At 40.3% G+C, this 27,858-nt stretch overlaps 2 protein-coding genes across 2 annotated transcripts; both read right to left on the bottom strand.

Moving 5' to 3' along the window:
• Window positions 1–11,197: 11,197 nt before the first annotated feature.
• Window positions 11,198–18,333, bottom strand: KRT39 (keratin 39). Its single transcript, XM_003414443.3, has 7 exons — window positions 17,709–18,333; window positions 16,771–16,853; window positions 15,749–15,905; window positions 14,896–15,057; window positions 14,657–14,782; window positions 13,124–13,344; window positions 11,198–11,462 (listed from the first exon to the last, which is right to left on the bottom strand). Exons 1-7 carry the CDS (start codon window positions 18,126–18,128, stop codon window positions 11,198–11,200), a joined length of 1,434 nt encoding a protein of 477 aa, XP_003414491.1. The 5' UTR covers window positions 18,129–18,333.
• Window positions 18,334–22,776: 4,443 nt separating this feature from the next.
• KRT40 (keratin 40) lies at window positions 22,777–27,858 on the bottom strand. The gene is made up of 7 exons (XM_010594615.3): window positions 27,412–27,858; window positions 26,658–26,740; window positions 26,219–26,375; window positions 25,258–25,419; window positions 25,048–25,173; window positions 23,728–23,948; window positions 22,777–23,217 (listed from the first exon to the last, which is right to left on the bottom strand). The coding sequence occupies exons 1-7, from the start codon at window positions 27,856–27,858 to the stop codon at window positions 23,118–23,120; spliced, it is 1,296 nt and encodes a 431-aa protein (XP_010592917.2). The 3' UTR covers window positions 22,777–23,117.

The raw sequence follows: 27,858 nt of genomic DNA, 5'->3' as shown, positions 1-27,858 counted from the left end.
CCAGGAAGCTGTCTTCCATATTTCTTGGCATAGACGAGTGAGCACCTCCAGCGCTGCATCTGTTTGCTGAAACATCTCGATTGATATTCCATCAATTCCTGGAGCCTTGTCTCTCGCCAATGCCTTCAGAGCAGCTTGGGCTTCTCCCTTCAGTACCATCAGTTCCTGATTATATGCTGCCTCTTGAAATGCTTGAACATCGACTAATTCTTTTTGGTATAATGACCCTGTGTATTCCTTCCATCTCCTTTTGATGCTTCCTGCATCGTTTAATATTTTCCCCACAGAATCTTTCACTATTGCAACTTGAGGCTTGAATTTTTTCTTCAGTTCTTTCAGCTTGAGAAATACCACGTGTGTTCTTCCCTTTTGGTTTTCCATCTCCAGCTCTTTGCACATGTCATTATAATACTTACTTTGTCTTCTCGAGCCACCCTTTGAAATCTTCTGTTCAGTTCTTTTACTTTATCAATTCTTCCTTTTGCTTTAGGTGCTTGACATTCAAGAGCAAGTTTTAGAGTCTCCTCTGACATCCATGTTGGTCTTTTCTTTTTTTCCTGTCTTTTCAATGACCTCTTGCTTTCTTCATTTATGATGTCCTTGATGTCATTCTACAACTTGTGTGGTCACTAGTGTTCAATGCATCAAATCTATTCTTCAGATGGTCTCTAAATTCAAGTGGGATATACTGAAGGTCATATTTCGGCTCTCGTGGACTTGCTCTGATTTTCTTCAGTTTCAGCTTGAACTTGCTTATGAACATTTGATGGCCTGTTCCACAGTCAGCCCCTGGCCTTGTTCTGACTGATGTTATTGAGCTTTCCATTGTCTTTTTCCACAGATATAGTCAATATGATTCCTGTGTGTTCCATCTGGCGAGGTCCATGTGTATAGCTGCCGTTTATGTTGGTGAAAGAAGGTATTTGCAGTGAAGAAGCCGTTGGTCTCGCAAAATTCTATCTTTGGATCTCCGGCATTGTTTCTATCACCAAGGCCATATTTTCCAACTACTGATCCTTCTTCTCTGTTTCCAACTTTCCCATTCCAATCACCAGTAATTATCAATGCATCTTGATTGCATGTTCCATCAATTTCAGACTGCAGCGGCTGATGAAAATCTTCTATTTCTTCATCTTTGGCTCTAGTGGTTAGTGCACAAATTTGAATAAGAGTTGTATTAACTGGTCTTCCTTGTAGGCATATGGATATTATCCTATCACTGACAGTGTTATACTTCAGGATAGATCTTGAAATGTTCTTTTTGACAATGAATGCAACACCATTCCTCTTCAAGTTTTCATCCCAGCATAGTAGATTGTATAATTGTCTGATTCAAAATGGCCAATACCAGTCCATTTCAGCTCACTAATGCCTAGGACATCGATGTTTATGCATTCCATTTCATTTTTGATGATTTCCAATTTTCCTAGATTCATACTTTATACATTCCAGGTTCCAATTATCACTGGATGTTTGAAGCTGTTTCTTCCCATTTTGAGTCATGCCACATAAGCAAACGAAGGCCCGAAGACTTTACTCCATCCATGTCATTAAGGTCAACTCTACTTTGAGGAGGCAGCTCTTCCCCAGTCATATTTTGAGTGCCTTCCAACCTGGTGGGCTCATCTTCCAGCACTATATCGGAAAATGTTCCGCTGCTATTCATAAAGTTTTCACTGGCTAATGACTCAACAGCACTGGATAATGCTTTTCAGAAGTAGACTGCCGGGTCCTTCTTCCTAGTCTGTCTTAGTCTGGAAGCTCAGCTGAAACCTGTCCTCCATGGGTGACCCTGCTGGTATCTGAAAACCGGTGGCATAGCTTCCAGGATCACAGCAACACGCAAGCCCCCACAGTACAACAAACTGACAGACACGTGGGGGCCATTGTAGGTATGTACAATAATTTGTTTATACATTTATCTGTTGATGGCCTTTTAGGTTGTTTCCATCTTTTTTCTATTGTGGATAATGCTGCAATGAAGATAGATGTTCTTTTTAAATAATGTGTTTTTGGTGAAGGTTTACACAGCATTTTAGGTTCCCATGCAACAATTTCTACACAAGTTGTTCAATGATACTGGCTACATTCTTTACAATGAGTGAACATTCTTCACAATGAGTGAACATTCTCATAATTTCTGGTTATTCAGCTCAAATATAACCTTATAGTTCTTGAATTTGTTAAATTTCTTCTGAGCAGTTGAAAGCCTTCTTGAATGCCTTTTGCTAGATCTCATTCTCACTGTTTCCCCTCCATGTCTGTGTCTTTCTCATTTCCTCTGTGGACTGTGCCTCTTTCTTTCTGTCCCACTTTATTCTCCGCTTTTCATTACAGAATTGTAGAGAGGTTAGAGGAAAGTACGCAAAATTGGCTGGAGGGACAGAATCATTTCAGTTAGTTGTCTTTTTACTTTCATATTGAGGTATTGACACACCAATCAGGGAACTGATTCCTTCTTCTTCCTTCTTCTCCTTTTTTTTTTTTTTGCTATTCATTTGAATGGGTTTCATTTTTGTTCTTGAGTGCTTTCTATATCCAAGAAGGCCTTCCCTTTCATCAAAGGACCCTCCCATGCACCACCCTGCCTTCAGCATCCTGGGACTAGGAAACCAGTTCTTGCGAAGCGTATATAAGAGAGTTTGGTAAAAAAAAAAAGAAAGTGGCAGCTTTACACGATGGTTAAAAATGCAGGCTCTGAAAAGCTTATTAGGTTACCAGGGGCTGAGGAGAAGGGGAAATAGGGAGTTACTACTCAAGGTGTTGGAAGCCCTGGTGGCATAGTGGTTAAGTGCTAGAGCTGCTAACCAAGAGGTCGGCAGTTCAAATCTGCCAGGCACTCCTTGGAAACTCTATCGGGCAGCTCTACTCTGTCCTGTAGGATCACTATGAGTCAGAATCGACTTGACAGAAGTAGGTTTACTTAAGGGATACTGAATATCTGTTTAGGGGGATGAAAAAATTTGGAAATTGATAGTGGTGATAATTGCAAAACATGGTGAATGCAGTTGATGTCACTGACTTGTCCACTTAAAAATGGTTACAATGGCAAATGTTTTATTATATATATTTCAACAGAATTAAGAAAAAAATAAGTGTGGGGTCTGGAGTCATATGGTCCTGGTTTGAATCCTGACTCTGCCACTAACTATCCATGCGACCCTGATAAGTCGTGAACCTCTTGTACGTCATGTTCCTCACCAGTAAAATGAGAAGTTGTCCACCTGGATCAAAGGAGAATGAAGATTACCAAGGTCACACGATAACTATGAGCCCAAGAGACAGAAAGGGCCACATGAACCAGAGACTTACATCATCCTGAGACCAGAAGAACTAGATGGTGCCCGGCCACAACCGATGACTGCCCTGACAGGGAGCACAGCAGAGAACCCCTGAGGGAGCAGGAGATCAGTGGGATGCAGACCCCAAATTCTCATAAAAAGACCAGACTTAATGGTCTGACTGAGACTAGAAGAACCCCAGTGGTCATGGTCCCCAAACCTTCTGTTGGTCCAGGACAGGAACCATTCCTGAAGACAACCCATCAGACATGGAAGGGACTGGACAATGAGTTGGAGAGAGATGCTGATGAAGAGTGAGCTACTGGTATCAGGTGGACACTTGAGGCTGTGTTGGCATCTCCTGTCTGGAGGGGAGATGGGAGGGTAGAGAGGGTTAGAAACTGGCAAAACAGTCAAGAAAGGAGAGACTGGAAGGAGGGAGCGGGCTGACTCATTAGGGGGAGAGTAAGTGGGAGTATGGAGTAAGGTGTAAGCTTATATGTGACAGACTGACTTGATTTGTAAACTTTCACTTAAAGCACAATAAAAATTATTAAAAAAAAATGAGAAGTTGTGCAGAAGATGCCTATAGCATGTTCTTCCCACTTTGCCTGGCATATTCTTAGTGCTCAGAAAATGTTAATTATTGTTATCAAAAGATTACTCCCGGAAAGTTATAGACTGTGCTTACACCTTCAAACAATTAGTTAAGGTACAACCTTAAATGTATTCTATCTTTACATCGGATGTGTTTCCTGAGGCTGTTCTCAGTCCTGTGGGCTCAGATGCACTGTTTTTATTAATGCATCCAGAACCAAAGGAACTCTCAGGAGCTGACTCACAGTAACCTAACTCTTAAATGACAGATGAATAAGCCAGCATGCAAACTTATTAGTTTAGCATTGAGAAGTGATCCATCCTGCAGCCATAATGTTCCCATCTGCAAATAATAGCACCTTTTTTGTTGTATCTGAGTATTGGAGAAACCAAATTGTCATATGAAGGTTGTTTGGTAAAAATGTAACCAGAAGAATAGCAATGTGAGGGAGTAAGGACTGAGACCTGAAGAACTGCCCTGACCTACGTGTGCTTGTATGATTGTGTCAGCATGGCTCTTTCCTGGACTGGACTGGATATAAACTCTGTCAAGTTGTGTTTTCAGGGCTCGATTTCTTTAGATCTCCATGACGCATTATTTTTTTTATGTAACTATTTATGCCTTTCATTAGGCTACAGATATTACATTGCCAAACTTGAACAGTTAAATCCAGGGCATTTGGAAAATAGAAGACATAAATTTGTTCAAATTTTGACTTCGTCATTTACTGAGTAAAGCTGAGCAAGTTACTTATCTTCTGTAGGCCTTGGTTTACTCATTAGTGAGGTGGGAAAAATAATAGTACTACAAGGCTATTGTGAGGGTTGAGTAAGGTAGTTGATGTAAAACTTAGCACAGTGTCTGAGGCATAATATTCAATTAATTCTTAATTGAATAGAAGAAGCATTGCTCTTTCTACTTTTTGGTCTTAAGAGGCATTGAAATTTCTGCACATATCTATGTAATCACTTTGATTACGTGTTGACTTTTGAGAGTTTTTTAGGCACTTTCCTGCTGCCTTTTGTACTGATCCCAAAACCTGACTCCGGAGAACATCAGGACCATAAGAGACAATGGAAACACACATTGTACTAGGAGAAGGGCCACCTGAACTGCCCTGCCTTCTAGACTCCACGGAAGTGATCCCATTTACAGGGCTGGCTTCAAACCATCTTCCCTCCTCCTCCTGATCCATCCTCTTTGTATTCGCAGCCAGAGGATGCAAAGATTGATAACTTACAGGGAGATCCTTTTCCTACTGAGTTCCACAGCACTCTGGACAACAGAAGAGTTGGACCTGCATGGGGTTTTTACTTTCGGTGTTGTGTGACTCAGCTTTCTCTTAAAAATAAAGGCTCCATCCTGAACCCTGTGCTTTCATTAATTATGTTACCAGGATGGCTTTGCATGCCTATGCCATTGTCAGTTAACTTGAGTGAGATGCTTCATCAGCCCTGGTACAATATTGTCGCCAGTTGAATATAAGCTTCTCCAAGCGGCATAGTGGAATCGGACAATGTTAATGGGTCTGAGCCATGCTCTAAGAGCTTCGCATGCATTAATTAATGTAACCATCTGAACTCTATGAAGTAGGTACTATTAACAGCCCCATTTTACAGATGAGGAAGCAGAGAGAGAGAGGTTAAGTAACTTACCCAGGGTCTCACAGTAGGTGGCAGGGCTGGTAATCATATCCAGCTGGTCTGGCATCAAGTACTTGTTTTTAATCAGTATGTGATTCTGCCCACGTTTTCTTCTTGCTCTTTTAACGCCTCAGGAGGGCACCACTTATTCTGAGTTTTCATCCTGATCCCCTAAGTGGGTTGTAATTTTTATTTGCCTGCTATGGATGAGACTTCTGTCTGTGCCCGTACAGTTTATGCTGGGGAATGGGGTGTCTCTCAGACACTGGCAGTGAAGGAGAGTGACAGTTATTTTTTTCTGGTGCATCAGTGACAAATGAGCTGACTAACACTTAAACTTCACTGAGGTGCAGAGAGGAGTCCGTTCTACTCTCTCATTTGTTCTTACATACAAATTGTGGGTAGGCAGTTCCCTACAACAAATTACAGAGTTTCGGAAAAATTTCCCCCCAAGTGTGGTCTTTCTCCAGGTCTGTCAGGATCAGTAGGGTTAATTGCTTCTTAGAGGGTCACAGGTATCAAGTGGATAGGTGCTATCCTTTCCAGGGTAACACTGAAGCACTTGCCCACTGGGCCACCACAAGGAGCTGTCATAGCAGAGATTTTTGCCCCAGGCTTAGAAGGAAAGGCAAGTCTTCTTTGTTTTTGGCCCTTTAGAGCCACAGAGAAGGGAGCCCCAAACCTGCTCTCTTATTAGGAAATAGTAAGAGAACTTGTAACTTCAGATGTTTTCTCCAGATACCAATATGCCTACTTTGTTATGTCGGTCCAGAGATGGAGAAGGCACACACAGAGAGAGAGAGAGAGAGAGAGAACCAAGAAAACATGTCTTACTGGTGATACCTTTATTAGGACGTTTAGGACATCAGCATATTACATATTTTTATGTGCACGTGAGTGGTTGCATATGGCTTAAAAGCATCACCTAAGAAAACCCTCCAAATATGATGCTCACTCTGAAAGGATAATTCAAATCAAAATAAATCTTCCAGTGTTGCCAAATAGGATTGTTCCCATTGGAACAAGATGCGTGGGTCGTTTCCATGAAGCTTGTGAATCACGCGTGAACGCACTGGTCAAATATTTCTAGTCAGCCAAACTGCCAAAGGATTCATTCCCTATAAAAGGCATGTGATCACAGTGTTGAAATAATGCATTCCAGGGTTGCCTGCGCTGATACCAACCCACGGCTGTGTCATGGATGCTGATTGCCTTGGCCTAGAAATTCTTCCTAACATAGATGGTGCTGTCCCCTTTTCTTCTGGGACACTTTCCTTTTATCCTGAATTTTAATCTCTTTCTCCCTCTCACATAGAGAGGGGATTTGCTTTTAATGCTATCTATTAACCAAACTTAAATTGTAAATCAAAGTGGACAGAATTAGGTACATTTACCCAGGCAACAAACAGTGAAAAGATTGAAGTTGTCAAAGATTTCATTTTACTTGGATCCACAATCAACAGCCATGGAAGCAGCAGTCAAGAAATCAAAAGATGCATTGCATTGGGCAACTCTGCTGCAAAGGACCTCCTTAAAGTGTTGAAAAGCAAAGATGTCACCTTGAAGACTAAGGTGCACCTGACCCAAGCCATGGTATTTTCAATTGCATCATATGCATGTGAAAGCTGGATGATAAATAAAGAAGACTGAAGAAGAATAGAAGCCTTTGAATTGTGGTGTTGGCAAAGAATATTGAATAGACCATGGACTGCCAAAAGAACAAACAAGTCTGTCTTGGAAGAAGTACAACCAGAATGTTCCTTAGAAGCAAGAATGGCGAGATTGTATCTTACATACTTTGGACATGTTGTCAGGAGGGATCAGTCCCTGGAGAAGGACATCATGCTTGGTAAAGTACAGAGTCGGCAGAAAAGAGAGACCCTCAATAAGATAGACTGACACAGTGGCTGCAACAATGGGCTCAAGCGTAACAATGATTGTAAGGATGGCGCAGGGCTGGGCAGTGTTTTGTTCTGTGGTACATAGGGTCACTATGAGTCGGAACCGACTCGATGGTACCTAACAACAACACCACCCAGGCAAAGGGTTTATTTCTGTCTAGCGGAAGATACTTTTTCTGTATTGTTGGGTAAATGAAAATTAGGGGAATTAATTATAGTATCAACATACCACATTAGCTTCTAAAGAACTTAAGATCTTATTGATACCATCTGATTGATTGCCTTTAAAAGACCCCAAGAGATAAGGGGTTGGAGGAAGTTATTTCTGGTGTCTTCTCCTGTTTATAGATGTAGAAGACTAGACACAAAAAGATTAGTAACATCAGGGATTGAAAGAGAAACTAAGGATATTAGACCAGAAGAGTCCATGGTGAACACCTGGGGTCCAAATACAGACAAGCCAAATGATGCTCCTAAGAAGAAGAACCCAAGGTCACTGCTTGTGGTCCAGTGTTGTATCCACTAGTCCCCACTCCACCGCTGTTCACTACAGATGTGGTGGGGAGTGAGGTATAGAGGAAAGAGCACTAGAATCTCTCACTAGCTCTGTGGTTGTGGACCAGTCATCTGCCTCTCTGGGCCCCAGTTTTTCCTCTCTCTGATATGAAAAGGCTGTTAGATGCCATCCAAATATCTTTCCAATTCCTTGTTTTTGTTTTCTTTTGGCTTTTCTTTCTCCTTTTATCTTTCTAATTCTAAAGCTCCAGTGGTCTATGCATTTCTGGACAAAGAGAATGATCAATGCTAATGGCATAAAGACTCCTTGGCTGGTTTCTCACTAGAAACAGTGATGAGCAAGCTGGAGAAGGGTGATTTGGAGAGTTGAAAAACAACCCGTTGCTGTTGTAAATGATTTCTATTCTTTGAGACTGATTATATAACGTGTCAGTGATATTTTGAACTTCCTAAGAAAATCAAGGTATTTAAGATTCAGTTTTATTACTATGTGGCATTGGATGAGTCATTTAACCTTTCTCTCTGTCAGTTTCCTTGCCTGTTAATGAGGACCCACCATTCCCCTACTCCAAACCCCTTTTCTGCTCCAGCTGCTGACCTACACCGAACTTTGTAAAAAGACATTTTAACTCCCTCCTGTGGCTGTATAGGACACTTATTTAGCTTTCTGGTAAAGATCCAGACTCCTTACCACTTTTAAGAGGTTTCGGCACCTGTATACAAGGTTTAGCAGGTGGTTTTATCTTTCCTTTCAACACAGCAAAACTAAAGCCAAAAGCCAAAGCCATTGCCATCGAGTAGATTCTAACTCATAGCAGCCCCTATAGGACAGAATAGAACTGCCCCATAGAGTTTCTAAGGCTGTAATCTTCACGGAAGCAGACTGCCACATCCCTCTCCCGTGGAGCAACTGGTGGGTTCAAACCATCAACCTTTTGTTTAGCAACTGAACACTTAACCACTGTGCCTCCAGGGTTCCTTTGTACGGAGAAGACACAAAAAATCTTTAAGCCATTGCGTGGCCTGACCTCTTTACTGTGCAATCCTACGATAACTTATTTTCACCAAGGAAGGCATGTGGGATACTTTGCTCTGGGTGGGAGGAAGGTGTGCTATTTCTGGGATAAACTGAGAATGACATAGCCCAAGTTTAAACTCAGCCTGAGTCCGGTTGAAATCAGAAGCTCAGAGTACAGTGATTATTCTCCCAGTTGGGGTTGATGGTATATGTCCTGGCCCAGCACTGAACCAGACACACAGAAGAAGGTATGGAAGGAAATGATATATTCCTGGCTTCCAATTTGAGGATCAAATTCCTTCTGCATAGCACTTTACACCTTACAAGACCCTTTCATCACCATTACCTCATTTAATTCTTCTAACTGTGCAGTACAGCAGGCGGGGCCTATAATGTTGTATCCATTTTACGCAAGATCACACAGACAGGTGGGCTGAGACTCCGTCCCAGGGTTTCTGAACCCAAGACCCATGCTTTTTCTACATTGACATCCTGCAGTTTGAGATGGCATGCAATCAAGTGCTAGCTTGAATTACAGAGACCAGAGGCCCTCTGGGGGTTCAGATGAGAGAGAATATTGATAAGAAAGAAATCAGTCTGGGACTTCTGAATCCACTTGCTTAGTGTAAGCTGCTACTTGTCTGGAGGAAGTAAATTGCTGAACTGTTAGACAATGTCTTTGTCTCTGAGGTGTGTCTTTGATGTGGGCACTGGGCATCACTGATATCTGATACATATCTCAAGACTTCAAAAAAAATGCTTTATTGAGAAGAATTTGGGGTTTGATTACAAGGCGTCTCATTCTTTTTTTTTTTTTTTAACTCCAAAAGTATGACTGGATAACTAAGTTAGTGAAGAAATAATTTGAACATGAGATAATAATGACAAAATTAGGTCTAGGGCTGGAGATAAAGGCAAAGCTTATATAAAAATAACATTTATGTCGTGCTTTTCAGCATACAAAGCGATATTACATAAACAATTTAATTTGATCTTCACAATAAACTCGTGAAGTAGGCATGATCCTCATTTAACAAACGAGGAAATTGAATTTTATGAAGGCTAAGGGTTTTGCCCAGGGTCAGCTAGGCAGTGGAAAATTTAGAACTTCGGCCTTTGTGACTCCGTATTCTGCATTTGATTTGGAATTATTTATTAAAACCCATGCAGATGTGAAATCATTTCTGTAGGGAATGACTTAAAAACTTTGTGACTGAACTGTAAGAAGGTATGATAATGGCTGGGGCATAAGTAATGCCTTTTCCACCCTGGGACTGTGTCCCACTTGCAAACAGCAGTTAGTAGTTATTCTCTGCAAAGCTTGTGGCTATTTAGTCCATTTCTCTCTGATAGATAGATTGAAGCAGAAATCTAGGCTATGTTTTTCATTGTCATGCAGCCCAGGGAGATAGAGGAGCAGGGATTATGTCTTGACAGTTCCAGCTACATGTCCTTTGTGAAACAGAACAAACTCCCATTCCCTAGAGAGTAGAAAGAGAAATAGCAAGTATTTAATGAGAGGATCCATGCTATTTCTTCACAATGCTGTAGACCCACTTCCCGCAACTATTCCTGATCCTGGGCTCTGACAAAAGAAATAATCTGGGGAGCCTAATAGCTTATAAAGTTTTGGAGAAGGTGGACATCTTAAAAAAATATCTTGGGAAGGTTCAGTTTGTTTGTATGGATAAATAATAATTGAGACAGCAGAGCTCAACAGGGTTCAGGCTTGTGACTGTCTATTCAGTATTTAATATCTTTTCTCCTATCCATACTGTTTCCATATAGGCTTTCTTACTACATTCAAAGAAAGAGTTTAGGAGGGAAGGTTGTAGCTTTTCACCTTCACGTGCCATGGCCAAAAACAATCCTAGAACTTGTCTGACTGGTTCTAATGAGGAATGCAGGTAAATAAGATCTGAGTAAACAAACAGGAAACCTGCCCGTCACCCATGGAGTCAAGCAGGGTAGGCTGTCTTCCTGGGCGCTTAACAAATCTGTGTCCATCCCTCAGATAAAATGCAAAAGGCACTTCCAGAGAAATGTCATTTATTATCATGTTGGCAGCAGCAACTTAGGGAAGGAGCAGAATAGAAGCTACTCTATCTAGCAATGGGGACCTACTGTAGTAGTAAGAAACTAAGTACCTTCAAGGGAACAGGGAGTTGTTAACCTTTCTGGCAGGAACATGTATTGGCCTCTCTTTCATGAATGTGGGTCATTTTCATCACCTTGGAATGTTAGCCTTTGGCAGGTCTGGTGATGTAGCAAGGCTGCACGTGTTCATGAGAAGAAATGACCTTCCCGTCCTTAATCTCCTTGGTGATGGTGCATATTTTAACCAGTATCCGAGGCAGGGGTCTGCAGGTATTGCAGGGCTCACATATCCCACGGGGGGCTAAGGCTGCACACTGGCTGCATGATGTATAAACTGGGGCTGTGCATTCCATGGCCTTGGTCTCACAGGATGAGTTACATTTGGTGGCACGTGGGTTACAGGGAAACCTAGGGGGAAAAACCAGAAATTTACCTGTGATTGGGGCTGGGCCATGATAACTATGGAGAAAAACGGCAGTGGTTACTTCTTCAACATGTGTCACTCAAAACAATACTTCCAAATGCTTATTCATTCATTTTGTACTGTAGTCGTTGTTGTTAGTTGCTATCTAGTTAGTTCCAATTCATGGTGACCCCATGTGTCGGAGTAGAACTGCTTCATAGGGTTTTTTAAGGCTGTGCCCTTTTGGAAGCAGATTGCCAGGCTTGTCTCCCAAGGCACTTCTGGGTGGGTATGAACTGCCAACTTTTGACTAAAAGGTAGGGGGAAAAAGTCAGGCCAGATCCTTTGGAAAGTGGCATCCTAGGTTTAGAAGTATTGGGTTATGTAAGCTTCTATTAAAGTAACTGCCATAGTGTTTTAGGAGCATGTCACACCAGGAGTCAGCTAGTGATCTCAGGTAAGTCAGTTAGCCCTCCCGAGCTTTAGTTTTCTTATCTGTACGTTGGGCATAATGGTAACTAAACTCACAAAAACTCACAGGTGTATACAAACACATGACGATCTAAAAATGATAAGAAATAAGTGAATGGAATTATTTTCTGAGGAATGGAAGTTAGTGTTTTTTTTCCCCTAAATTCTATTTATTTCATTGTTGTTGTTTCAAAATATTTTTCTTATTGGAGAGTTAGTCACAAAACTGCTGAAGAGTCCTTTGCACTTCATCAGGAAGCTATAAAGTGTCTTCTGGATGTCTATAAATGAAGACTTTTTAGAGAATTGGAGCCAGAAACAATGAAAAGTAAAGCTCTTTTATAAAGCATCTTCTCTCTTTGATGATGAAAGGTACACTGTGTGAGAAAGATGTGGCAGTCTGCTTCTGTGAAGACTTAAAGCCTTGGAAGCCCTATGGGGCAGTTCTACTCTGTCCTGTAGGGTTGCTATGAGTCGGAATCGACTCGATAGCAATGGGTTTGGTTGGTAGACTGTAGCTTTTCAAGGTTATAACATTACTTGACATTGTGCTAGTGGATGTGCCAATTCAGAGAATGCTGTGAACAGAGTTCACAGATTATCTGAGGGAGGAAGGTCTCCTTAGCACTGTAAACTAAGTGTGTGTTTGGGGTGTTAGTTTTGAACTGAGTGGCTTCAAACAGCTTGTGCTCCAGGATAATTCCTCATGGGTTGGTTAGCTTATCATTTAAAAAAATTACAACATCTACTAAAAAAAAAAAAAAAAGATGCTGAAACACACATATGTATGTGCTGCTATTGGCATCAAGGACAAGTGGCTAGACAGGGTTAGGGATTTCAGCTCAAAAGTGTTCCTCCAAAGGGAGCAGGGTTGTCCTGTTAGATCTCATGAAAGTCAGGCTTTTATTTCAGTGAGAGAAAATCTGTAGCAGTCTCCAGGAATGATCATCTTTGGGGAAGCCATTGCCTTTTTTCCTAGTAATTTTTTAAAAAACTATAAGACACTAACCCACCTGTAAGGCATTAACCTGGTACACTGGCTCTTCAAAACAACTCAGCTCAAAAATCACCTCAATTGTAGGTCTCCCCATCACTGCCATGAAGATCAAAGCACTTGTCCTCCTGTTGCCAATGACAGCACATAACGTGTGTGCTTCAGCATCTTTCTCAAAGAAGGAGTTTTTATTTTACATACTTGCCATCCGAGCTCTCCAGAAGGCTGCGGTAAGTGGCAATCTCACACTCTAGTCGGGACTTGACGTTCAGCAGAACCTCGTATTCTTGGTTCTGTCTTTCCAGGGCGCACTGGATCTCTGCCAGCTGAGCCTCCAGGCCATCGATCAGACACTGGATCTGGGCCAGCAAGGCCGTGTAGCGGGCCTCCGTCTCTGCTAGGATGCATTCCTGGGACTCTCTCTACCATAGAAGAGGAAAGGTAGGGTTTGTAGTGATGACTCCTTTAAGCTCAGGTCCATGTATGTCACTTGTGATCTGTATGGTTTTTTAACAGTGGTTTCTTAGTGACAGGTGCTAATGGAGCTCCAAGCCCTTTTCTTACTTCCTAAGCAAATCCAATCTACAGACAAAATGGTCAACTGTGCTAAAGCTTACTTTCCTTTCTCTCTTGTTTTTACCCTCCTGTAAGTATTCCCTTCTCTTCCTGTTTCTTAATCATGTGATAATCTCCCACCACACAGTTCTACCTGTGAGGAAAGAAAAATATTTCAACTCATTTCACATCCAGGCATTAAAATATGTTGTCATGGCACCCCATTCAATGAGTGTACCTTAAAAAGGAAGCAAACAACATTTAATCTAAACATTTTTCCTTCATGGATCAAGTATTCTATATGGAAATATGAGAGTTAAAACTTTGATGATTAAAGTTCTTTCTTGCTCTGTCATTCTCTAAGTCTATGGATAATGGTGAAATTTTAGCTTCTAATAACCTATTATTTGCATGATTACCCACATTTTTATAGAAAACTGAGATTCAAGAGGTTAAATGAGTTGCCCAAGGTCATATGAATGGCTAGTGACAAAAGCAGTTTTGGGCCAGAGGTCTTCTTGATACCCTTCAAATCAATTAAGCAATGTCCTGCTACAGAGAAGGCAGTATAATGAGGCAGAAGCAGTACCAGCTTTGGAATCTAAATTTTGGCTCATACTCTTACTCCTCTTGTGACTTTGGACAAATTGTTTAATGTCTCAGGATCTCAGTATCTCTATTTATAAAATAGAATAGATAAGCTTGGGAAAATCACCTTTGCTCTCTGAGCCTCATCGATGAGATTGGTTTAATAATTATGCCACCTCATCTGTAAGATTGTTTTATAAATCTAACGTGATAGTTTGTGAAAATTCTCCCTTTCCAGTGTTTCTGAAAGTATATTCCATGGATTATTAAAACCACGAGATACTCCATTAAAAAAAAAGTTCATGGTCAAATAAGTTTTGGAATGCTAAATACCATAGGTCCTCTTCTTGGAAATTCATAGTGTACATTGGCTTATTAAAGACCTACAGGAAGGCATTGTGTTTAACCTTTGTTTTAATCCAGCATTTCCTAGACTTATTTGACTATGAAGTCCTTTTTTTGGGTAATAGAATAGACCTTTTAACACCAGAGGAACTGTTGTTCTGAGGGACACAGTTTGGGAAGCATTGCAAAACACAGGTGTCAGGCACTGTTGCCATCATTGCTAGGCTTGGTCAGCTTTCTGGGTACCATTCGTTGCTGGGCCTGTAGCTCAATCTCAAGGGTGTTCATGGTGCATCTCAGTTCAATGATTTCCTTCTGGTAGCACAGCTGCTGTTGAGAGCTGGTCACGACCTGTTGGTTTAGCTCCTCCATCTGAAACACAGCCAAGGACCATTGATATTATGGCAAAAAAACATGACTTTGATTAAGTGGCTCCTGGAAATGCAATGTAAGTTTATTGCTTTTGACTTTTCTATTCTTCCCACCTGCATGTTGAACCATTGTTCCACATCTCTGCGGTTAGTCTCTACAATGGACTCGTATTGACATCTCATTTCTTGTAGAACCCGGTTTAGGTCAACAGAAGGAGCAGTGGTCACTTCAATGTTGAATCTGTCCCCAAGCTGACTCTGTAAGGAATTGATTTCCTATGGAAAGAAAAAAAATGTCAAGTCACTTAGTGAACATATGACCCCCTTGTGTTCTTGTGTCAGTCTACTAACAGCAATAAATTTAGCTTAATTGCCTCTGAAATATGGCCCACAATAAAGGAATATATATATAATTTATAGGTGCTATTTTTTATGCTATAAAATGGCTTAAGACTACTTCAGCTATGACTTATGTGGTAAAATATGCAAGCTAAAAGAAATTGGATAGCAAGATCAAGGTTTTAAAGAATTTAGATTATTTCTAGGGATGGGTTATGAGTGAAGCAGCAAAGAGGTGGGATTTATAACTAGAGGCTATAATCTCTATGATGCCACCATGGGCTGGTGACAATATTGACTTGTACCAATATGAGGTGGCAGAAGTCTGTGTAGTAATGTCTACAAAAAGGTGGGAAACCTGTGAGAACAAGAAAATTGGGTTGCTTCCTCCTTCCTGAAAAGCCGGAGGGGCCAATCAAGGCTTTTCTATCTTCATTTGACTTTAGGTATGTGTTGTAACCAGTGGATTGAAAACATATTGCACTACTGGTAGAGGCAGTAGGTATTATCAGTGCTAAAAATGCGAGCAGTGTGTAGTGGGGACACCCTTTTTTAAAGTCCATCTCAAAGAAATTGATGCTATTATTAGAGGCTTTGGTTGAGATGATTCTCCGGGTCTGTGACTCACCTGCTTATGGTTGTTTTTGAGGCAGAGGAGCTCCCCCTTCAGAGACTCCACTCGCGCCTCCAGGTCTGCCTTGCCCAGGGTCAGTGCGTTCAGGATTTGCTGCAGGCCCTTGGCATCTGCCTCCACCAGCTGGCGTACAGACACCTCTGCTTCATACCTTTAAAAATGAGACGTGAAAAGAAAACCTGTGGTTAAAAGACAGATGGTGTAAACCAAGCCAAACAGAACTCCTTTCTGCATTTTTCTCTAGGTCTCTTTTTTCACTCTGCTTCTACTGTGTACTTTATTCCTTTTAGAGATGAAACCATTGGATAAACATGACCACTTCATTATTATTCTTAAATTGTTTTCCAGAGTGCTGCGGTGTTGCTAATTCTTTGAGATGAGGCAATTTCTTCTCCTCCTGCCCCATTTTTTTTCCCTGCCCTTAGAGTCAGTGCTGTATAAGTGGAAAAGCACTTGATTAGGATTTAGACATCTTGGGTCCAAGTTTTGGCTCAGTCTTGTACTAGTTGTATGCCTTTGGGTAGTAACTTAACCTCCTTAAGCCAAAGTTTTCTCACCTTAAATGGGTAGCAATATACTGTTGTTGTGTGCCATCAAGTCGATTCTGACTCACAGTGACCCTATAAGACAGAGTACAATTGCCCCGTAGGGTTTCCTAGGCTGTAATCTTTTACAGAGCAGCTGGTGTGTTCAAACTACTGACATTTTGATTAACAGCTGAGTGCTTAGCTGTTGTACCACCAGGGCTCCTTTTAACAATATATTAGCTCTACCTATTTTATTGAATCATTGTGCAGCTAATAAGATGACATCATACATTAGAAACTACAGGTATTGTATACATGTAAGCTCTTATTAATCCTAATAATTTATTGAAGTTGAAGATCTTTTCTGGACTAGTGCTAACATGGCATGGGGCAAGGGGGTTAGTGGACTTGGGGATTATCTTATCGGGAGAGTTTAGTATGAGACTCAGGGTGAATTCTGTCATGCATGACAGTGTTGGGTGGGCTTACTTGGCTCTCAAGTCATCGGCAGCCAGTTTGGTGTTGTCAATTTGTGAGACCAGCCTGGAATTCTCAGCCTTGGTACACAAGATCTAGAATTAAGAAATTGTACACACAAATGAGACAAACACCAGAATCTCCTTTAAGAACCAGGGGGCTTGTGTGTTTCACTTGCTAGGGGAAGGCTGGTTAGGCTTTTCATTAATCTTCATAGCTATTCTCAGTAAGCGTGGGACACTTTGGAAAGTCAGAGTTTCTGTGTTTTTCCTAAAAGATTGGAAAAAACTACTTAAAAAACTTTTCTATGTATCTTTCTGTTAAAATATAAAATCCTTCTTAAATTTTCATAACATACCACAATCCACTAGAATGTAAACTCCATGAAGGCAGGCACTTTTTTTAGTTCACCAGTATTTTCCCAGAGCCTAGAACAATGTTTAGTACATTGTTGTTAGTAAATGAATACTTGAACAAATAACTGAATAAATCCAGTACGTGTAGTGGTAGCATATCACAGTGAATAGGAAACTTAGCTTTGGTGTGGGAAGAAACTTAACAACTTGGAGATGATGAAATAAGCATTAAAGGAGAAAAGGGAAGTGATGGCTGCAAGGTGGATAAAAACCAAACTGTTCGGGAACTTCTTAAAACAAAAAACATGTTCTGAGATCCCCATTTTCTTATTTTTGTTAAAGAAATGGCAGCATTTGATAACATGTTTTGATCCTGAGTTATCTGGTTATAACGACAGAGCATATCTGGAAAAATGAAAAGCTATAAAACTCTGAATATTGCCTCAAGATAACAACTTCACTCCAGGGATTTTTCTTATTCTGAAGGTATTTTTCACTGTAAAAGAAATTTTAAAAGATTAAAGTTTAGCAAATGACTATTTCTTGGAGACCATCCATTCACAATTCGATTATACAGGTTCCTGAGAACCTTACCTTCTGCTGGAGCTCCTCAGTGGTAGTGTAGTAGGAGAGGTAATCAGGACATTCAACAGGGACCTCTTTGTTACACTCTCCCTGGATTTTACACTCCAAATCAGCATTCTCTCGTTCTAGCATTTGCACCTTTTCCAGGTAGTTGGCAAGGCGATCGTTCAAGATCTGCATGGTCTCTTTCTCATTACTGTTGAAGCCTTCGCCACACCAGCCGCAGTCATTCGGTGGGAGACAGGCACTGAAGTTGCCTGACAGGCAGATGGGCATGGGACAAAAGCATGGAATGGCTTGGCAGCTGTTGGCTTCAAGACCACCACCCTGGCAGCCTTTGTTTGAAAAGATGGTCCTAAAATTTGTAATCCTAGAGCAGCTTTGGAGTGGTGTTGAAGAAGAAACAGTTGTACAGCCGTTGGTATCCATAGTGTGTTTCCAGCTTTGGTTTTGTTTCAAAGTCTGTGGTGCCTCAGATGGAAAGCTCAAGCAAACTTGACTGAATCTAACTACCAAGCCTTTTGGCTTCTCTTTGAAGTACTTATATAGTCTTTCTTCTAGGTGGTGTCACAGCGGGCAGAATGTTTTCCTTTCTAATGTTTCTATCAAATCCCATAGGAACAGCTCATTAGTCTGCTTTTTACTTGCCTGAGAAAAATTACTTGTCTCATAAAAAATGTGCACCTGGGTTGTTACTAAGTTATTACCAACACAACCACTATTTCTCATTGGACCCAGAGCTTCACATTATGTCTTCAAAAGGATCTGTCGTAGGAGTCCCAACAGCATCCATTATTAAACAGGTATGAGTATGTTAAATTCATTAAGGCCTTACTGATCTCTCTACCTGGCATTGTGCTTGACCGGGAATGATGAGTCCATCTTTCTTTTCCTTTCTTCTCTAGAAAAGGGAAACTATTACAATGTAATAATCATTGGTGAACTTAGAAATCATTATTTTATTTTGTTCTTCCTAACTAATTTTCCTATTTTCATTTTTAGGACACTGTAAAAAAAAAAAAAAAAAACAGACTGGTTGCCATCGAGTCAATTCTGACTCATAGGGACCCTATAGGACAGAGTAAAACTGCCCCATAGGGTTTCCAAGGAACAGCTGGTGGATTTGAACTGCTGACCTTTTGATTAGCATCCTAAGCTCTTAACCACTGTGCCACCAGGGCTCCTAGAACATTGCAGATATGAATTAAATTTTAGGTAAATTTAGGTAAGAGTCTTTTTAAAGGTAATTGCTAGATTCATACTTTAGCTTTCCAGGTAGGGTTTGGTTGTTAACAAGAAAATTACTGGAAAAGAGACGGGTTACCTTCAGTTTTTCAAAGCCCACATTTTATAAAATTTTTCGTGTTCTGTGTTTGATTGTGGTATTACATTAGTTAAAAATTTGTCGTGGTGGTTTACATCTGTTGTTTCAATATGTTCTGCTGAAAGGAATATGTGTTCTTTCTGAGAAACACTTACTAGGCATTTTTTTTCAGAAAGTTATTTGCTCCTGATCATGTATGTGAACTAAAGGGAAGGGTTTAATGAGTAAACTTAAGAGGTGCGTATGTAGTTTAAGCAATATCTACCTGGCAACTAGTAGCTAGCAAGTTGTTTAAGTAAGAACAACAACAGCAACAACAATAAATGAAAAGTTTCCTTTTCCTGATTAGAGAAAAAATTCATATATATATGTGTGTGTATGTATATACTCCAGTAGTCACTGTCTATTGTTTAAAAATGTGTGGAAGAAGCCCAGGTGATTGTTGTGAGGTCCCTTAAGAATCTGTTCCTCACCTGGTTGTGTGCTCAGGGCCTCAGGTCCTGTGTCTGCAGACTTAAGTCTTGAACTGTTTGTCTCCCTACCTTGTACATACTTCACGCCTTTCTTTTAGCTTCCATCCCCCTTTTCCAGCCCTGTAGTTTAACATTGCCCCATGTTTCTTGCCTCTTCGGACAAGAACCTTATGAAGAGATACTAATAATTATTCCCACTTACTAATGAGGAAATTGAAGCACAAAGGGATTGAGTAACTTGCCCATGGTTACACAGCTAGTCATTGGTAGAGCCATGATTCAAACCTTAGAATCTATGCTTATCACAACTCAGTGTTTCTTTGTGACCTTTATTCTTACTCTTCAAAATAGCCTTGATTTCTCTTGACCCTTTGTTTTACATATGAATTTTAGGAGTTGCCTGCCAATTTTCAAGAAAATTCAGTTGGAATTTTGGTTGTAACTTATTGAAATTTATAGATTAATATGTGGAATAATTGGTCTATGATTTCAATACTGGGTCTTCACTACCATAACAAGAGAAGCAGGACTGTCCATTTAGTTAGCTCTCCTTTATGTCTTTCATTAAAGTCTTGTGCCTTTTAATTTTGCATATATTTTTAGGAACCTTGTAGTTTTTGGTGTATGTTTTATTTTTATTTATTTTTTTTTACACATTACTACTAGTTGTTGACTTGTGTATAGGAAGTTTTGGCACTGTTGGTGCAAATAAATGGGCCATAGCGGTTTGTATTTATTTCTGGATTCTCAGTTCTATTCCACTGGTCTAGCCTTATGCCAATATTACACTGTCTTGATTACTATAGCTCTGTAGTAAGTTTTGATATCAGGAAATGTGAGTCTTCCAACTCTTTTTGTCTTTTTCAATACTGGCTATTCAGAGCCTCTTGCAATTCCACACAAATTTGAGGATCGCCTTTTGCATTTCTACAAAAAACCCCATTGGGATTTTGATAGATATTGCACTGAATTTGTACATCTCTTTGAGTTGTATTGACATCTGAAGAGTATTAAGCCTTCCAATCCAAGGACATGAAATGTCTTTCCATTTAATTAGGTCTTTACTTTCTTTCATCAATGTTTTTTACTTTTTTTCATCAATATTTTGTGGCTTTCAGTGTACAAGTCTTTCAACTCCTTGGTGAAATTTACTCCTACGTAGTTTATTCCTTTTCGTGTTATTATTGTATATTGAATTGTACTCCTGATTTGCTTTTTAGATTGTTCATTGCTGCTGTATGGAAACAAAACTGATTTTTGTATGTTGGTCTTGTACTCTGAGACTTTGTTGAATTTGTTTATTAGCTCTTGTCTTTTTTTTTTTGTATTCTTTGGGATTTTCTATAAATATATAGAATCATGCCATCTGCAAATAGAGATAGTTTTATTTCTTCCTTTCTTATTTGGATACTCTTTATTTCTTTTCTTGTTGATTTTATCTGGCTAGGACAACCAATACGATGTTGAATAAAAGTAGCGAAAGGAGGTATCCTTGCTTTATTCATGGTCTTACAGGAAAAGCTTTTATTTTTTTCACCCTTGAGTATGACGTTAACTGTAGATTTTTCATAAATGCACTTTATCATGCTAAGGAAGTTCTCTTCTGTTCCTAATCTGCTGGGTGTTTTTAATCATGAAAAGAGTGTTGAATTTTGTCAAAATCCTTTTTTTGCATCTATTGAGTTGATTGTGCATTCTTTTTCCTTTGTTCTATTAATATGGTTTACTATTGTTGTTAGCTGCCATAACATTGGCCCTTACTCATGGCAACCCCATGAACAATGGAATGAAATGTTGCCTGGTCTTGTGCCATCCCCATGATGGCTTGTGGAATGAACTGTTGTGATCCCTAGGGTTTTTACTGGCTGATTTTCAGAAGTAGATATATTGATTTTTTCATGTAGAACCACCTTCATATTCCTGGGATAAATCTCACTTGGTTATGGTGCATAATCACTCTAATGTGCTGTTGGATTCAATTTTCTATTACTTTGTTTAGGATTTTTGCATCTGTATTAATGAAAAAATTTTTTTTTTTTTTTTTTAATGAGGGATATTGGCCTGTGGTTTTCCTTTTTTGTGGTATCTTTGTCTGGCTTTGGTATGAGGGTTACGCAGGCCTCATAGAATGTGTTAGGAAGTGTTCCCTCTTTTTATGTTTTGGAGAAGTTTGAGTAGAATTGGTGGGTTTGTTTTGTTTTGTTTTTTTGTCTGTACCTGTTCATGTTCCTGGGTTATTGGCTTCTTTAGCAGCCGCTCTGGGATATTTGAGGCAAAAGGAAACCCAGGCAAGCCACTGCTATGTCATTACTTGGGTCTTGATGTCCCTAGTTGGTCTGACTTCTCATCGCTTTTCAGGGTTTTCTTGTGTTTGTTCTCTATATAATGTCCAGGGTTTTTAGCCATGCTTAGTGGGAGGAATAGAAAAATGCATGCCTACTCATCGTTCTGAAAGTGGAATTTCTCTACATTGCTTAAAAAAAAAAAAAATTATTGTGTTTTTGGTAGAAGTTTACACAGCAAATTAGGTTTCCATTTAACAATTCTACACAAATTTTTCTTTGACATTGGTTATATTTTTTATAATGCGTCAATATTCTCATTACTTCTGTTCTGGTTGTTCCATTTCCAATGCCCTTTTACTGTCTCTTCTTTGCTTTAGAGTGATTGTTGACCATTTGGTGTCATATTTTTAAAGGAGTGCAATACTCACGGGTAATACTCTTTATTTTATGAGCCAATCTGTTGTTTTCTAGATGTATAAAATAGTTATTCTTATAACCTAAGTGTGTCATGAAAGACCAATGTACCTGATGGTATATCATACAGCCATTAAAATAATGGTCGCAAGTCAATGTTATGTTTTTATTAAGAAATGCTTAGATGACATAAGTGAAAAAAATATATTACACAGCTATATGTAACTATGATTACAAGTATATGGAAAAACCTATTTTGAGAAAGGAAACTGGAAGGAAAAAAAACATTTTTTTTTTTTTAGCTTCCCAAAATATTGACTGTGGATGGCTGGGGGACGGAATTATGATTTCTTTTTTTCTTCTTTCCTGTGCTGAATTAAAAAAGAGAACCTAGTATTTTTATAACTAAAGATAAAATTTCTTGTATTTTACTTCTAAATTTCTTCTCGGAAAGAGTCACACAACTATCTTTCCTTATACGTGACACTTTGCGTGGATGAGTTAATCTATTTGTATTTGAGGAGTAAAGATTCTCAGCCTCGGTTTATGCAAAATCACACTATGGACATAGATTCAGATGATTCTTCCTGGATCAAATGACCATTTGTAAGACCTAGATTACTATAGCAACAGTAATGAACTACAAAGTTGTATTTACCATCCCAAAGGAATGAAACACATTTTATTTGGAGATGAGCAAGAAAGCTTTGTGGGCTCCTAGAATAGCACAAATTAGCACGCAGGAGAGGAAATGATAAAGCAGAGATATACCGAAGATGCTTAGAGGACAACTTTAGGATACAAAAGCCTTCCTGGTGTGCATTTCAGGCTTGGATATCCCCGGTTGAAGCCCCATTTCCTTTCTTGGGACCTGAAGTGGACTGGCTTCAATTCCTCCATCAGCTGTGCCTGGTGTCAACATTCAAGCACAGCAGTTTTCAGCTGTGCACATGACATAGGTTGAGTACGGCTCACAGGTGTTGCTTGATGTGTGTGTTGTAGAACCACGGTTACAAAGAATTCTGGGGAAAAACAATTTCAAACTAAGTTTAATGGGGAAAAGCTTGATAAAATGTCAGCTGGGAAAAATCATGTCAAAATGTGTCCTACAAATTATGTTCGGAAGAAAACTGTAGAATAACATTTGACTTAAGCCGATTTCATTGGACCCAGAATTGTCATTTCATGCTCACTGCAACAGTGACTACTGAATAATATTTTTATATTCTTTTCATTTTGCAAATGCCTTATTAGTCATGTTCCTGATTTCCCTTCAGTGGCAAATAGGAGCACAGGGAGACTTCCAGCATGAAATGTTTTATATGATGTTTATTTGAACTTGAGAATATTTCAGAACATTTCTGTTGTCATGTGTTCATTAGCCTTAGCTGCTTTTCAGAAGATCCCTTAACACATTAGGGAGGTTTGGCCTTGGCCAGAACCTTGGGACAACAGGATTCTTTGACATTAGCCCTTCATTTTCAACTGTTTCTGACTCCAGGGGATTTTACGACTAACTGTGTGGTACTTGCCTGCCATCCTCACTGTCCAGGAGGCCCTGGTACGTGTTGATCTCACACTCCAGCCTGGCCTTTGTGTCCAGCAGCACCTCATACTCCAGGTTCTGCCGCTCCAGGTCACAGCGGATCTCGGCCAGTTGGGTCTCCACGTTATCGATCAGGCACTGCATCTGGGCCAGCTGGGAGCTGTACTGGGCCTCGGTCTCTGCCACAGTGCATTCCAGAGAGTCTGTCTACAGAAGAAAAAAAAAAAAAAAGTAAAAAGGACTGTGTAGCACAGTCTCCTGGACTAGATTGCCTGTTTTCATATCCTGGCTCAACTCTTTTCTAGCTGTGTGACCTTAGGGAAATTACTCACCTTCTCTAAGCCTCAATTTTATCATACGCAAAGTGAGGAATGCAAAGTTTCTGTCTCATAGAATGGTCGTGAGGATTAAACAAATTAATATGTATACAGCACTTAGTGCCTGGAAAAATTTTAAGGGCTATGTAAGTGTTAGCTATTACTACCACCACTACAACTATCACAACATACAACATAATTCTGTAGCTTAAGAAGGATCATCGGCATTTGAGAGGAAATGTTGAGTATGGGCTCCTGGCAGGGGGAGGCAGGATAGCGTGGTTAAGAGAAGAGGCTCTGGGGTCGAACCACCGGAATTCAGCTCCCACTTTTGCCTCTTAAAGTTGCATGACTCCCGACCATCTGAGCTTCGATTTTCCTTATCTGTAAAATGGAGTTAGTAAAGGCATTTGCCCTATAAGGTTATTGTGAGAATTAAATTAGCATTGTGCCTCTCACCGGATGAATGCTTAGCTATTATTCATCAGTTATTCTCCACAACACTAACATGGCACACACAGGGGGCGTTTGACTGGTTCGGGTACAGTAAAGGATCAGGTTGAGGTGTGAATTGATTGTAGGAAACTTTAGCATAGTTGTAGGAAGAAAAGTCTGAAAGTTATTCCTTGTTTTAGATACGCTGGTGAGCCTGGAAAATTTACCTGCATCAAAAGAGAACTAAACCTCATTGGCATGCTTAGTGCCTGTGGCTGAGAGGCCTCTCTCTCTCAACCTGTCTCTGGAAGGTGCTGTGAGATCATGCTCAAGTCCAGGAGGGAAGGTCAGGGTACCTGCTGGGGCAGTACAAGCTGCTGACCTGTCATTCCTGGTTTAGCAATGCTTGGGAAAGGCAAGGAAATGTAAGCCCTGCAAATTGGAAACCGGGCCCTTTGTCACATGAACTGTCTCTTCTTTGGGTTATGGAAGAAGGGAGAGTATCTCAAGGTCTGCTTCATCAGTGACAAAACAGTTGTCTTTCCCTTACGCACCAAGTTTTGCTGGGCTTGGAGCTCAATCTCCAGAGCGTTGGCTGTGCGTTTCAGTTCTAAGATCTCCGTCTGGCAGCCTTGCAGCTGCTCTGCACTGGACAGCTGCTGCTGATTCAGCTCCTCTGTCTGAAACATAGGCACTTTTAGAGAAAGCAAATGAATGAGGCAGGGATCTGGAAGCCTGCTATTGTGTTGGCTCCAGGTGCTGACCTGAACAGCGAACCATTCTTCCACGTCTCTGCGGTTGTTGGCGAGCACTGTTTCATACTGACAACGCATCTCATCCAGGACCCTGTTGAAGTCGGTCGTGGGGGCAGTGTCTAGCTCCACACTGAGTCGGTCACCAAGCTGTCCAAGAAGCAGGTTGACCTCCTGAAAGTGGAAATAGGAATGTCACAAAGTGGTGGGGGAAAAATCAATTTGACAAAATTCTACCCCAATGGCATCCTATTTCTATTTTTTGGAACAGTGGCTGGAAGTGTGGAATTTAGATTCAGGTGGTTTGAGTTTGAATGTCTTAGTGCTACTTATAAATGCCTCAGTTTTTCATCTGAGAAGTGGATATAATAATAGTTCCTTTCCCAGAGGTATATAAGAATTAACATACATATAACTTAAACAAGTTCTGGTACATAGTAAGCTCTCAATAAATGTTAACTACTACTATCATCAAACATGTTCAAAGAGAAAACCTTCTTTGTTACATCATTCAACTTTTCATTTTCCAACCTCCGCAACATGGCATTATCATACACTTCTTGTTTTATGATTTTAAGTACAGAACATTTGGAATCATGGAGAAATATTGCATGGGTATCCCCTTTTCGAAATGGACTTCATAGTCTGCGTTTATCAGTCTGATTTCATACCTCTTGGGCTGAAGCTAGGGGTGTCATAAAGCCTCCAAGGGAAACCATTTGTGGAATTACTCAACTCCTCTGCAAAAACAATGGCAAGTGAAGAGTTTGATTCCTTCATAGGGCGCTGGCCAGAGTTGTCTCATTCAGAGATACACTGAAGTGATCAGGCCGAATAACAAGTGTGCCTTGAGGAATTCTGTTCCAGCTTAAGCAACATCAATCCAGATTCAATTTATACACTTAAACATAACATCTGTCAGTTTAACCCTGTCACCATTAGGGTCCTTTAGGGATTTTGCCACTGTCCTCACCTCCTCATGGCTTTTCTTAAGGCAAAAGAGATCATCTTTCAGGGACTCCACATGGGCCTCCAGGTCAGATCTGCACAGGGTCAGCTCATCCAGGATCTTGTGCAGGCCACTGATGTCAGTCTCTACCAGCTGGCGAAGGGACAGTTCACTCTCGTACCTTTCGCAGCAAAAGAGATATAGCCAATGCTTACTCTGCTGGGTCCTGTGCAAAGTACTGGGGCTGTACTGACGAATGATACATGGACTCAAGGGAGCCACATATCATAATTTCTTTTATATCCCAAATAATTATAAAATAGAGTTTTGCGAGAATTTTTAGCTTAATAATATTACACAGAGAGACCATTTGTGCCCAGTGAGAGTGTTTATGAGAGAAAAAGAACCAGAGAGAGGAGAGAAGGAGAACCATAAATCATTTTCAAATTCAAATTAAACTTACTTTGACCTAAAGTCATCAGCAGCCAGTTTGCAGTTGTCAAGCTGTACAGCAAGTCTAGAATTCTCTGCCTTCGTGCACAAAATCTGGAAAGTAAGTTATGTAATAAATGGCTCTTTGAAAGAATACTAGGTATCTATTCATTTAATTGCGATGTAACTATCCTTTAAAATATTTATAAGAAAACATAAAATAGCTTTCATCCTGCTTTTCAAATTAACAGTGTCACTCATGAAGAAAAATTGCCTATTTAACAACAAAACAGAGAAGTAAAATGGCTCGTTTTTTACGACTATAAGACATGAACACAGTTACATTTTTCTGTCCGTAGTTTGTATTATGACTGTATAGATCCCCGTCCATGATAATAGAAATTCATCAGTAAAAGAAAATGGTTACTACGTGAAATTATATAATTAAAAAGATGGCATTTCATTTTCTATGTTCAAATATACAGTGTTATATGAGAAGTAATTTCAGATATAACACAGTTTTCCCTCGTTTTCTAAATGATAAAGGTAAAGCCTATACATAAGCGACTTTATTATCATCACTCAACTAATTCGTGGCAGCACTGGAGCTAGTGCTGGTGTTTCCTGACTCTTAGTCCAGTGCTCATTCTACCACAACACATTAGCTCTTGGAATCCCCTCCTCCCTAGGTTTCCTTTCATGCCTAAAATGTCCTCTTCTAGTATAAAGATAAAGCAAATCACAGGTTGGGAAAACAAAGGTATTAGGGCAATGGGTTGCCAGACCTTTTGTTGGAGATCTTCAATGGTGTCAAAGTAACACTGATAATCAGGACACACCAGTGGGATTTCCTGTTCACATTGTTCTCGTATCCTGCATTCCAGTGCTGCATTCTCCTCTTCCAGGCCACGCACCTTCTCCAGATAGGTGGCGAGTCTGTCATTCAGGAACTGCATTGTCTCCTTCTCGTTGCTGTTGAACACCCCATCCTCACAACAAGGACAGTTCCCCACCAAGCATGGAATATTACAACTCCCAGCAAAGTAGCATGGTGTGAGGCAACCAGTTGACAAGCGAGACGTGGATGGGAAGGTGGGGGTCTGGCATCTGGTTGTAGCACAGGTGTTAGGGAGACAAGTCGTTTTCATAGAACGCGTTGAAACAGATGGGTGATCAGAAGCCCTGGCACCAGACTCAGAAGAGCAGCGAGTGGGAGAACACTCAGAAGGCAT

Source organism: Loxodonta africana, chromosome 18 (genome assembly GCF_030014295.1).
Source record: "Loxodonta africana isolate mLoxAfr1 chromosome 18, mLoxAfr1.hap2, whole genome shotgun sequence".
Classification (NCBI taxonomy): domain Eukaryota; kingdom Metazoa; phylum Chordata; class Mammalia; order Proboscidea; family Elephantidae; genus Loxodonta; species Loxodonta africana.
Note: the sequence above shows the minus strand (reverse complement) of the source record. Positions and strands in the feature narration are given on the sequence as shown.

What these genes read in the sequence shown, in the direction of transcription:
- KRT40 (XM_010594615.3), bottom strand. Translation starts at nt 27,858, where the DNA reads ATGCCTTCTGAGTGTTCTCCCACTCGCTGCTCTTCTGAGTCTGGTGCC. An exon ending in TTAAGAAAAGCCATGAGGAG is followed by an intron (nt 25,420 to 26,218) that starts GTGAGGACAGTG and finishes TTCCACTTTCAG; the next exon opens with GAGGTCAACCTGCTTCTTGG. An exon ending in AAGAATGGTTCGCTGTTCAG is followed by an intron (nt 25,174 to 25,257) that starts GTCAGCACCTGG and finishes CCTATGTTTCAG; the next exon opens with ACAGAGGAGCTGAATCAGCA.
- KRT39 (XM_003414443.3), bottom strand. Translation starts at nt 18,128, where the DNA reads ATGGATACCAACGGCTGTACAACTGTTTCTTCTTCAACACCACTCCAA. An exon ending in CTGAGGAGCTCCAGCAGAAG is followed by an intron (nt 16,854 to 17,708) that starts GTAAGGTTCTCA and finishes TCTTAATTCTAG; the next exon opens with ATCTTGTGTACCAAGGCTGA. An exon ending in AACAATGGTTCAACATGCAG is followed by an intron (nt 14,783 to 14,895) that starts GTGGGAAGAATA and finishes GCTGTGTTTCAG; the next exon opens with ATGGAGGAGCTAAACCAACA.